The sequence below is a fragment of the Panthera tigris genome, chromosome B1, assembly GCF_018350195.1.
Source record: "Panthera tigris isolate Pti1 chromosome B1, P.tigris_Pti1_mat1.1, whole genome shotgun sequence".
Classification (NCBI taxonomy): domain Eukaryota; kingdom Metazoa; phylum Chordata; class Mammalia; order Carnivora; family Felidae; genus Panthera; species Panthera tigris.
In genome coordinates, this window is record NC_056663.1 from 34488376 (window position 1) to 34500743 (window position 12368).

At 49.5% G+C, this 12368-nt stretch overlaps 1 protein-coding gene across 14 annotated transcripts in view; it reads right to left on the bottom strand.

Annotated features, from left to right (window-relative positions):
* Positions 1–2336: 2336 nt before the first annotated feature.
* SLC25A37 (solute carrier family 25 member 37) overlaps positions 2337–12368 on the bottom strand; it is a 39756-nt gene continuing 29724 nt past the window's right edge. For 7 of the 14 annotated variants that reach the window (XM_042983218.1, XM_042983225.1, XM_042983223.1 and 4 more), the window contains 3 exons: positions 7677–7905; positions 5586–5642; positions 2337–3522 (listed from right to left, as the gene is read on the bottom strand). In XM_042983218.1, coding sequence (XP_042839152.1) covers positions 3002–3522; positions 5586–5642; positions 7677–7905 — 807 coding nt within the window. In that variant the 3' untranslated portion in view covers positions 2337–3001. The other 7 variants (XM_042983229.1, XM_042983224.1, XM_042983230.1 and 4 more) reach the window with 7 other exon arrangements.

Consider the following 12368-nt stretch of genomic DNA (forward strand, 5'->3'; position numbering starts at 1 on the left):
CCCCACGCATGAACGTACATTTGTCCCTGCTCCGAGGAGCTGGCAACACGTGCAGCAGAAACTCTGCTATCTCCTTCAGGCATTTAGGAAACGACACCTGCTCACTCTCACACATGGTGCATCTCACAGGTCAGAAGCAGCAGTACCTTCACCCGCAACAGACACGACCATCCTTAAGTGAAGTTAAATAAAACCTTCCTAGCGTAACAATGGGTTGGAGATGCAGCATTAGGGGGACGTTGGAGGACAGGGCTTGGAGTAAGGCATCATCGTTAAAAAAAAAAAAAAAAAAAAAAAAAAAAACAGAAACATAAACATAAAACACACAGAAGGATGCAGGCTAGTCAGTCGCTAGATTCGATCCAAAGGTAAGAAGACGTAGTCCTGGATTGAAGCTTTATAGCATCTGAAAAAAATCAACTTTTTAATTCTAAGATAACGCTCTGGTCTACAAATGATTGCATCTCAAGTCACGTTCTGGGCTTTAGCGTTCACACCCATGTGCACGCACAGTTATCGAGCACTGTACTCAAGTGGCATTGCCTGAGTACAATGTCCAAGCACAGGCCGTGATCACCTGAAGGTGGTCGTCACTGGGGTGCAGCGAGAACTTTTTCCTATTTACTTCTCAATGTCAAAGTCACAGTCTGCACGGGGCAACAATACAAACTCTGGAGCCCAGGGCAAGAAGGAAAGTCAGTTCCCGCAAAATGCAGCCCACTTATATTTGTTTAGTGCTTCACAACCTTCAAAACTCAGAAACATGGCTTATCCAGCCTCACAAAGACGCAGTGGGGAAGGCACCATTTCCTAGCCAATCCACGTGTACGGTGAGGACAGCCACGGGCCGACTTTCCAGCTCAGCCCCCAGAGCGCTCAAACTCCCTTCCTGCCTCTCCTTGCATCCCAAGGAGATCTCCTAGTGAGGGGAACAGTTTCTTTTCTGAATAACATCGAAAACAAAATCCTGCAAGAGATTAAAGAATATTTTGCAGCATATCTTACATGGACAAAAAGTGGTTGGATAATTTAGAATTCTCTCTAGTTTTCTTCCTTTGGCAGAACTTAACAGTAACACACAGCATGTTTAGTAGAGGATGTGAACACTTCCCACAGCACCGTGGTCTTCGTGGGCTTTTTGCACCCACAGGTGGGGCACAGGCTTGCTGCAGCTGGTTTCCAACTGGTGTGGGGTGGGGGAGGGGGGGTGGCTAACTCCAAAGTGGACAGGTCAGCAGGGGGGCCCTCCCAGGCTGGGAACACAGTCCTGTTCATGGGGCACAAGTGGGAGCTCCCTGACAGGGCACTCCCCTGTCCCTGACCTCAAAATTACCCCTGGAGGCAGTGTGCAGTGTCTCCAGAGGAAAACTGTCCCTGACTTCTCGGCAGGAATAAGAGCCTCCAAAGGGGCCTCGGTCTGAGCCTCAGCGAGATGCACTACGAAGGTGAGGGGCAACAGGGTGAAGGCTGAACATACACGTGCCTCCTGCTCATTTTTAAAGGGCTCTACAAGGCAATTGCAGTCTTCCCTTGGAGAGGGCTGGCAAAGGGCGTGGGTGCAGGAAACAAGGTTGCACTTTCTTAGTGATAATCTGGCTCAGATGCGCCATTTCAGAAAACAAGGCAGTGAGGCCTCGAGTTCTCAGCTGATGCAGACTAAATGAGGCTGAAGATAGTTCTAGAGAGGCATCTTGATTTGTGCATTAGATTCCGGGCCTCACTTCAGCAGCTGGGCTCAGCCCGAGCGCCTGGCCTCTGTCACTGTGAGGTGAGAGGCTCTGTGACAGGTGAACTAAGGGTGGCGGAGGGATGAACAAATACCATAGACATACTTGCAATGTTTTTAAAAATCCCTAAAATGGCACCAGGAAGCAGATTTAGCCAACACACACACAGACAAGAGTATCTGAAGTGCCAGTTAAAGGCTGAAGCAGAAAGAAGTCCCAGGAATAGGGGGTAGGATTTATCCCAGCTGCCCGCCCAACAAGTAAAACGTTGGCATTTCAAGAGCTACCGAGTGCTGGCCCAGAGAGGCGTTCCCGTCACTCACCACAAGGAAGGGAATGGTCTCAGTAGGTGTTAAGACTAGTCATCCTAACCCTACTGGGGACCACGGACCTCCAGTGTGACCGTGCCACATTATATATGTGCCACCATTATATACGCATGCGTGCGTGCATACAGCAAGACAAAGTGCCCCAGGGCCAGATCTTTGGTCCTGGAATTTTTAGCACAAAGGTGACTGACTGAACAAAAGGAGAAAAAAAAAAAGTAGCTGGAAGTAATAGCTCATGATTTCATTTTCCACGTACCTTTTTCCCCCATGAAAAGAGAAATTCAAAATATAAACTTTATTATTTTACATTCAAGTGAAACTTCCATCTGGGGGGCTCCGCACAATTTTAGGCCGCATTCAGCAATTTACCACTTTGGTGCCTTTTTAATTTAACCCGATGGAAGCCTTCAGCCCTCTATTTTTTTTAAAAACAGCTTCATAGTCCCAGCTGTAACACCTATCTGTACACACGCACAGGCACACACACAAATCCAAAAACGTCTACGTAGAAAAATAAAGGATAAACATTATCCACCTATTTTATACTGTGTGCTGGAACTTTTATATACAGAACTCTCTCTCTCTTTTTTTTCTTTAATGTTTTCAGTCACTGCACATTTTCTCCCCTCTCCTGCGAACTGCAAGCCTAGGGCAGGAGACTGCTACAGTGAGGCAGAAAAGCTACATTCTTGCCAGAGGAAGGGAGACAAAAAGCCATTTCTCGCTTCCCTTCCAGTCTTTCCCCACCTACCACCTCGGATGTCCCTGCGGACGGCCTTCCGGTAAGCGGCTGTCCCCTCCCTCTAAGGCATCAGGGGAGCGGAGGGCCCATCCTGCAAACACCCCGCCAAAATCAGCTCGGTGCGAGGACAAGGGAATGGAGGCAGGCAGGGAAAGCCTTTTAAAAATAAAAGATTCTGGAACCACTGCCCACAGCCCATTCCTTTAGTATGGAGTTCGATTCTCCAGCTTGTGCTTGGTGAGGAAGTACTTGAAGAACTCATAGACGGACCAGGAAATGGCAGTGGAGGGCATCTGGTAGATGACGCGGGCCTGCATGCCCTTGAAGTAGCCGGGCAGGCCATTGAGCTGGTACACCATCCGGAAGGCGTTGGCCATGCCCGACAGCCGGCCGCTGATGTTGGCCAGGTTGAGGGCCATGTTCTCCTGCGTGTTGAGGAGGGTCTTGCAGACGTCCAGGGGGGTGGTGGCAGCTGCGGCGAGGGCCCCGGCCAGCCCGCCTGAGATGATGTGGGACTGCGGGTTGTAGCCCCGGTGAGGGTTGACCTGCTCCTGCAGGAACTCGTAGGTGATGAAGTGGATGGACTGGAAGGGAATGTTCATGGTCAGCTGAGTGGTGTAGCTCCGGTAGAAGGCCCCCACGCCCTCGGTCCTCCACACCGTCCAGACGCAGCTGAGGGCCGACCGGTGTGGCGAGTTGTACATCTGCATGCGCTGCTTCACGACTGTGGTCGGGGCCGCGGGCAGGCAATGGGTTGGGATCGGCCCCACCCCAGGTCGCAGTGAAATGGGAAGCCAGGCCATAAAGAGAAACAAGCAAGTTTAGACACACTGGTAACAGGTCCCGGAGAGCTAGCACACACGCGGCCCCCAGCCTGAGGACCCAGAGCCAGCTCCGGGCACTCCCCGTTTCCAAAGGTGGCCCCAGGCCCCAGCGCCTGGTTTCTCCCGCCTGAATCCTGTTCAGGGTGGTCCCCAAACGAGGCAGCCACTTCAGACTAGATTCACTGATCTGATCCCCCCAGAGCCCGCGGGCCTCCAGCATCACACCCACCACAAAACCGAACCCTGCCCCCCGGCCTCTCCGCCCTCCTCCCTCCCGGCTGCTCCCGCGTCCTGTCCTTTATTCTCTGTATGTGGTCCGGACTCAGCGTTTCTAGCTTCTGTGTGTCACAGCGCTCTTGGAAGACACACTGGAATTATGTCAGCCCAAATTCAATGACAAAGTCCAGTGAAGACCCGGGCAGCTGCTGGTTCAAAGGATGAGGCCAATGAGGGCCAGCTGTGGTCCCTCAGGCCTAAGGGTCTGAATAGCCCCCCACGCACCACCAAATGCACACATACAGTGTGCTGGCTTTACTTTGAAAGAAATGAAGTCCTTAAACCATTATGTCAAAGAGGAGAGAGGGTGCTGAACCTCACTTGTTCCCCCTTTAAAAGTAGAAAGAAAACTCTTGCCGGGATGACATGGTCTAGTTAACCGGTCACTGACCAGGTCCCTGTCCACACTGCCTTAAACACATAAAAACAGAAGCCCACCTCCCAGTCTGACCCATCAAGTCCCTGAAGGTCAGAACAAGGAGTCCCTGTCTGCCCCGGGCATGGGAGGCAGCAGAGAGCAAATAAGAAATTTCAACCTTAAGAGACAAAAACAGACAAACTCGGAACACAAGACGTGAAAGGCTGACATTTTACCTCTGATTTTTCCCTTCTGGCAAGGGACCATTTTCAGATGGGGGGAAAGGTGGAGAGACTCATACATGCCACACAGAGAACAGCCCAGCTGAGAAGTGGCCCAATACCAGGTCCCAAATCTCCTCGCTGTGCGGACCCGAGTCGGTAAGGGCTCAAGTCTCCACAGCTGACAACTGTTTCATAGTTTTATAGTGCTCCAAAAATTCAAAATAAAAAAAAAGATAATGTGGGAGGAGTTGGCTAAGATGGCCAAAGGTTAATTCACGAGTGATGTGCACGTGGTCGTTCCTAACACTCTTCTCTCTACACTTGTGTTACGTTTCAAAGTGTCCATAATAATTCCAAATCTCTTTTAAAAAAGTAAATTGAACCAAAGCCCGCATGATGACCTTTGATGGGTTCCCCTTAAATTTGCCTAGGGTTAATAAAGGTTAACAAGGGCCAGAGGGTGTGTGTGTGTGTGTGTGTGTGTGCGCCCGCTTGCACCTGTGCGCACGTGCACACATACACGTACACATAGGTTTTAGAGGAGTGCAAAAGGATCGCCCAGGGAGCTTGTTAAGACAGATTCTCTGGGGCGCCTGGGTGGCTCAGTCAGTTGAGGGCCTGACTTCAGCTCAGGTCATGATCTCACGGTTTGTGGGTTTGGGCCCCATGTCGGGCTCCGTGCTGACAGCTCAGAGCAGCAGCCTGGAGCCTGCTTCAGATTCTGTGTCTCCCCCTCTCTCCTCCTCCCCACCTCATGCTCTGTCGCTCTCTCTCAAACAAAATTTTTTAACTTAAAAAATTAAAAAAACAGACTCTGTCTATACCCCCAGAGATTCCGATTTAGCAGGTCTGGGATGGGACTAGAATTGGCATTCCTAACATGATCCACGGATCACAGTCCCAGTAGCTCTGTTTAAGAGGAACACCATAGGCTCAAATGCTTGCCTCTTTTCAAGGCCTTTGCTAACATGGTAAAGAATTCTCCTACTTATTCTGACTGGAGGCTGGAAGTCCCCTTGCCCGACCTTCTGTCCCCACCACCACCTTTTTTTCCTGCCCCTTTGCACATCCCCTTCTGCCATTCCCTGGGACCATGAAGCATTACCTTCTGCTGGATTCATTACCGCATCGTGGAGCAGGGTGGCCATACTCCCAGCTATCCCTGCAAAACAAACTCCAGAAAATTACCCTCAGGGACCGGGTGTTCTGAGGAAGTTCCTGGAACCTACAATCAGATGGAACCCTGCACCGCTTTCTAAGAAGCAAAATCTACAACCAGCTCCACCCAGGTGAGCACAGACTCTTAAAGACATAAAGTAACGATCGAACTGTTGGGGGAAATGGGGAGAAGGTAACACAGGCACAGGTACCCACATTTTCATCTTGCAGATCTGTAGTCAATGCTCGGAAAGGCTAGACCCGCTGATGTTGGATGGTACCCGGAAACCACACTTCGTGGCTTTCTCCAGCGGAAAACTGTCCAGATTTTAATTCTCCCCTGTCCCTCACCTTTGTCTACAGACTAACTCCCTCTGCCCTTGAGCCGGAGCAATCAAAGGGAATGGTATTATGTACACAGCTAAGAAGGGAGAAGAAGTCAGAAAAGACATTTTTTAAAAAAAATTCTTAATCAAATCCAGGTGTTTTCAAGAAAACAGGCAGGGGAAGCAGGCATCAGGAAGATCTGCATGCGGCAGATTTCCAGGGTTAGTTGGCAAAGCGAGGACTTGCCTCAGGGACGACAGACCCCATCCGAGGCTCTCACCTGGCCTGGCTTCAAGAACCAGGCACTTCCCAAGTCTGATTGGGGCCTGGAACTTTGCTTTTGGCTCTGGGTTTCCTCCCCAGGCAGGTGCCACTGCCCAGCCAATTAAGACGAGCACCCAAAGGTGGGAGGAATGAGAAATAGTGGGATAACGCTTCAGAAATGCATACACAGCCCCCTTCCCCCTCCGCCCACACTTACAATCACCACCAGAAAGGTCAAAATGCAACCACGGCATACGTCGCAGCGAAGCCGTAACAGCGCTGGGCAGAACTGTGTTGCATCAAACCACCGCCATGGGGCTCAGTGACCAAGGGACTAAACATTACACAAGGCAGTTGCAGCAGAAGTCGAACCCCAAGGCCACGGACCCAGGGACGGCATCAGAGTGTGGCCCTCAGTGCCTGTCTTAATAAATGCAACCAGGGGCCCATTTTTAAAAAGCGAAACGAATGTCTGCAAACCAGCCGGGGGGGGGGGGGGGTGTTATTACCAGGGTTTGCTGATGGGGCACTCTCAGTAGAACAAAACGAGAAGGGGAAAGGTTGGCCGCTGGTCACTCTACCTGTCCACTGTCGAAACACGAATTCTGTTAAAGTACACCTTAGGCTGCTCTCCGCAGTCCCCTTCCCCACCCAAACGAAACCCGACAAAAGCCAAACCCACAGGAGAGGTGAAAAGAGCCGCTGAGCTGGGCCCGGGAAAACACGGCTGTGTAGGAGCCCCGTGCCAACTCGAGCCCCCGCCCGCCTCTTGCCCTCAAAACAACAAAAAGAAAACTCCTCCTCCACAGAGATGCCACTGAGACCAACGGAAGAGAATGGGGGTGAAATTCCCAAATCCCCAGAAGCTTAAGGTGGGAAAGGTCGCCTGTGCTGCCGCAAATCCTTTGTCAGCCATAAAACTTCTTGACCTTTTAAAGCTTAGTTAGATCTTGACGTTGTAGAGACCTGTTGAACCAGTTTTTTAAATAGTCTCAAAGAAGCTGTCCAGATAACTTTTTTTTTTTTTTTTTGGAATCCAGTATTGAAAAGTTTTGTTTCTAGTCAGGGTTTTTTTTTTCCTAGATCTGATCATTAAGTGCTTTTGCGTGTTTAAAAAAAACAAAACAAAACAAAAAAAAAAAAAAAAAAAAAAACCAAAACAAAATGGAAAAACCCACACAACAATGAAAACTGAAACACCTCTGTCACCGACTGCCCCCAGGCTTTAGAAAGCGAAGGAGGGGAACAGAAAAAGCGTGTGCATGTGTGTGTGCGTGTGTGCATGTGTTTGGGTGTGTGCGCACACACGACTCTAGAGTTCTTTATTCATAAGCAAGCATGGCGGAGATGAGGCGTCAGGCTGCTGGGTCACAGGGAGGAGAGCCCTGGGGAAGGGTCTGTTGAAGGAGAGAGCTCTCTAACTTCCACACAAACGCTTTCAAAATACCGTTGGCTAGGTGGCTGTTTCCTTGGTGGTGGAAAGCGGCATTTAAAGTCCTTTTCATGTTTTCGTAGCAGGCAAAATACATGGCGTGGGCCGGCCCCGCACCCATCACCATCACGTTGAGGCCTCGCAGGGGCCTCCAGAAGCCTTCAGTCCGAATGATTTTCTTGAGGGCTCCGTAGACGCTGGTGTACTGTGCTTTGGGATCTGGATTCAAACTCTGCATTCGTGTCTAGGGGAGGGCGAGAAAACAAAACGGTGGAAGTTAACAAGGACGGTGAAGAGGAAAAAGAAGACCCGGGGCGGGGAGAGTGAGAGAAAACGGCCCATTTTCAGAGTTCCACAGGATTTCTCGGCGAAGAACACACTTATTCCCTCCTTCCACCTTCACATACACACGTGGATTTCGTTATGCCCAGCAAAGGGGGGAAATGGTTGGGGTGGCAGGATTGGGAAGAGGCAGATGGCAAGCTGTGTGACCCCTGAGGAATCCCTTAACCTCTCTGGGCCTCGGGACCCCCAATTAAAAAAAAAACCAAAAAACAAAAAACAGGATTCTGGCTAACGTCAAATGAAATCATGTATATGAAACCCTTAACTCAGAGACCTAGTCAAATGGAAGTATTATTATCCTGTGGTTCCCACTCTGGTCCTAAAGCCTGTGTCCTCACTTATCTGGGACCTCCATGGTCTGAATGCTCCTGCTGTTCAGCCCCAAACAGGAATCTCCCAGGGGCCCTCTGGGCTTCATCCCACATCTCCTCTAAATGCACTTCACATTTTGTCTTCTGAAGTTAGCACTTAAATATAAATGGTCTTGTTCATAATCTCTTCCTGTGTATAGCCTTGCCTCCTTGAGGCAGAAGCTCGGCTTTCCCCCATTTTTGTTATCCCTTCAGATTTCCTGGGCACTTGCGTAGGTGTGACAATTAATCTACACGTCCATGTAGCAAGACCACAGTACCCACACTGGCTCCAACTATAGCAAACAGTACTCTAGACGACGCTATGGAGGCATTTCTTAGGTGTGATTAACATTGAAACCATTAAATCAGACTGAGCAAAACAGATTACCCTCTGTAATATGGTGGGCCTCATCTAATCAGTTGAAAGCCCGAAGAAGAAAAAACAACCTGTTGTCCCCCAAGGAAGAAAGAATTCTGCCTCCAGAAAGTCTCTGGACTGGAGCTCTTCCCTGAATCTCCAGCTGGCCTGCCTTGCAGATTTCGATTCCCCAAGCCTCCATAATCACATGAGCCAATTCTTTCCACATACACACACACTCTCCCCACCATCGCTCTTATGGCTTGGTCTCTCTGGAGAACCCAGTATCTCCCAGGTGAAAGACCCACCCTGCCTGAGTCCTGCAAAAGCAACAAAACAGCACGCCTTCCTCCACTCCCCTCAACACACACACAGCCTAGAGGAAAGGGTCTCCAGTCATTAGCATGGATATCCTTCTACCACACCAAGCAAAATCATACCCAAACCTAACACGTAAAACTGAAGAATTTCTCTAACTGAGAATGGGGTGAAGGGCCCTGGGCCCATGTCTCAACTCCGAGGCAGAGACACCCCTACCTCCCCACCCAGCAACTCAAGGGCTCAGAGGAACAGCGTGAAAACCAATGATCTAAATTAACACTCATATGTAGTATTTAAGAAACAAACGAAGGAACAAAGAAAAGAAAACCAGAGAAACAAAAAAACAGGCTCTTAACTATAAAGAACAAGCTGGTGTGTTCACCAGAGGGCAGGTGGGCGGAGGGATGGGCGAAGTAAGTGATGGGGATTAAGTGGTGCACTTATCGTGCTGGGCATTGAGTAACGTGTGGAAGGGGTGACTCATTATACGGTACACCTGAAACTAACATAACACTGTGTGTTAATTACACTTGGATTTTAAAACATAAATCAATAAAATTTTTATTTTAAAACTTAAAAACAGAAAAATTTTTCAAATTCATAGTAATTTTCAGATTTCACCAGCTTAATAAAAACCACAAAGAAAATGGGCACATCGTGGGCAACTTTTCATTTTGCCAAGAAAAGACATCAAACAGTAATGATGTGAGTGGCAATCACCACTGCCCTCTATTAGGATTATTCTCCACCAGAAAAGACATCTTTAATGCTTAAAGAAAACAGAAACAAAAACAAAGACTACCTCTAATCATAAAACTGTTCTTTAAATTAAATTTAGCTTTATCAAAAATGCACCACTTTAGCCCAGTGAAAATACCCCCTGGCCCAGCCAGAGCCGCTGCTGGACACTGGGGCCCACACTCCAGGGGAGTGCCGGGTGGGAATGGACGGGGTCAGTGTCCCTGTGCCTTTCTGTTTGTTTCCTATTCTGACATGTTCCCAAAAGTATCTGAAGAGGCTTAATGATGGAGGATACATGATAAGCAAACAAGAGCAGGGGAAGAAACACACACTTGTCAACCAAGAGGGCACCTGACTCGCAGGGGTGAATACTCCACCTGGCTCGGAATATGCAAAGCGTTTACTCCGGAGGGGGCAGCACTGCTTCTCCAAGGACAACACAGGTTATCTTTTAAATTCTAAAAGACACTTGAAATCGCTCACGTTCTAGAGCAAAGAAAGCTTTGCATTCTCCCTGGCTTTTTCTTATCACTGCCCCTGATAAAAAGCTGGAGTACAATGCAGGAGGTGGTATAGAGAGAACAGGGATGGAATTCAGATTCTATCACTTCCGTGTGACCCTGGGCAAGATGGTTAACCTCTCCAAGCTTTAGTTTCCTCTTCTGACAGAATGGTTAAGAAAATTAGAGATCTAGGACCATCATTACTGTTAATAACAAAGGAGGCACCAAGAGGCTACGTAACACGATTCTAGTATATAACCTGCAGACGTCTAAGCTCCATGGAGGGGGGTGCTGCGTCTGTCTTACAGGATAACTACAACACCTATTCTGGTGTCTAACTCACACTGGGGGCCCAATAAATATTTGTTGAACAAATGGATGAACAAACAAATGTGTGCAAGTAAGGGTACAAACTGGGGCAACGGGATATGTCGCTTATTTCACTTCCCCCTAAAACATGAGTAGCTTTCCTGGAGTTACCTTTTCCTGCTATCATCCGTTCCCTATTCCGTTTTTTTTTTCCTTTTTTAATTTTAGATGGGGGGGGCAGCACAAGTTGGGGAGAGGGGCAGAGGGAGGACAGAGAGAAAGAGAAAGACAGAATGAATCCCAAGCAAGCGCCACACTCAGCGTGGAGCCCAACACATGGCTCGATCCCATGAACCCTGAAATCCTGAACTGAGTCAAAATCAAGAGTCAGACACTCAACCGACTGAGCCACCCAGGTGCTCCCATCCTTTCCCTATTGATAACAAGCCCTCATTTTGCTGCATTTCTCAAGCCCAGGTGTGATCTGTTGAGCCACAGGCAGACCAGAAGCAGCCAGTCCCAGGGGCCTGTCAATAAAGGGTGGCTCCTGTCACTCCCACACCCAGAGGAGAGGTCCTTGGGGATGGACTCTAGAAGTCCATTCTCCCCCTTCCCCCACCACCACTCCTAATTTCTGGCCTTGGGCAGCAAGGCTAGCCTATGGTGAAGCTCCTTGGGTCCTAGTGGGTAGCCCCTTATAAGCGGGGGTGGCAGTGTGAGAAACACACAGGACCCAGAGGGAGGAGCTGAGAGGCTGGATTCTGGGTTTGACACGGGCTCCAATGGGGCCAAGTGGCCTTGGCTATGGCATCTCATCTTCTGGTCCTCAGTGTCCTCAACTGGAAAATGCAGGACAGGGTCAGAATAGTGACTGATTACCAGAATCACCAGGAAATGTTTTAAAATGTCTTTCTGGGCACCACTCCAATACACTGATGCAAAACTTTTTTTTTTTAACTCCCCAGATGATTCTGATCATCACTCAGTTTGGAGAACCACTAAATAAAGGGCCCGCTCAACCCCAGCACTTTCTAGAAACATTCTGTGTCCCGCCTCGGTGGAAAGGCAGGCACTTGGGTTAAGTGAGGAGGGGGTGCGGGGCGCCTGGGTGGCTCGGTCGGTTAAGCCTCCGACTTCAGCTCAGGTCACGATCTCACGGTCCGTGAGTTCGAGTCCCGCGTCGGGCTTTGGGCTGATGGCTCAGAGCCTGGAGCCTGCTTCCGATTCTGTGTCTCCCTCTCTCTCTGTCCCTCCCCCGTTCATGCTCTGTCTCTCTCTGTCTCAAAAACAAATAAACGTTAAAAAAAATTAAAAAAAAAAAAAGTGAGGAGGGGGTGGCTGGGGAGGCAGTGTGTACGGAGGGGAGCAGAGGCAGGAAGCTTCAGGGCCAGCCAATGTGACGTTGTTGGTCTGAACTCCAGCTCTGGGACCTCAAGCGGGTTCCTTAATGTTGGGGCGTGGAATAATCCTCCGGGGAGCTGTTGGCAGACGGGGTGAGGTAACTGTGGGAAAGACCCAGCCCAGGTTGGCAGGCAACCGTGACCGTCCCTTCTCCCATCCACCCTTTCCATACACGATGATGTCGGGAAGGTTCCTCCCTTACAAAGCCACTCACAGAGGCCAGCCCTCGTAGACTTACAAGGGAAATTCGAGGTTGATTTCTCCCCTCTCCCTTTTTAAGGGGGCGAGGCAGCTGAGGAAGCAGTACTGAACCAAAATGCACCACCCCCTGTGGAAAAGAAAAGGGCAACTGGGTATGTCTGCTCAAGCAGTAGAC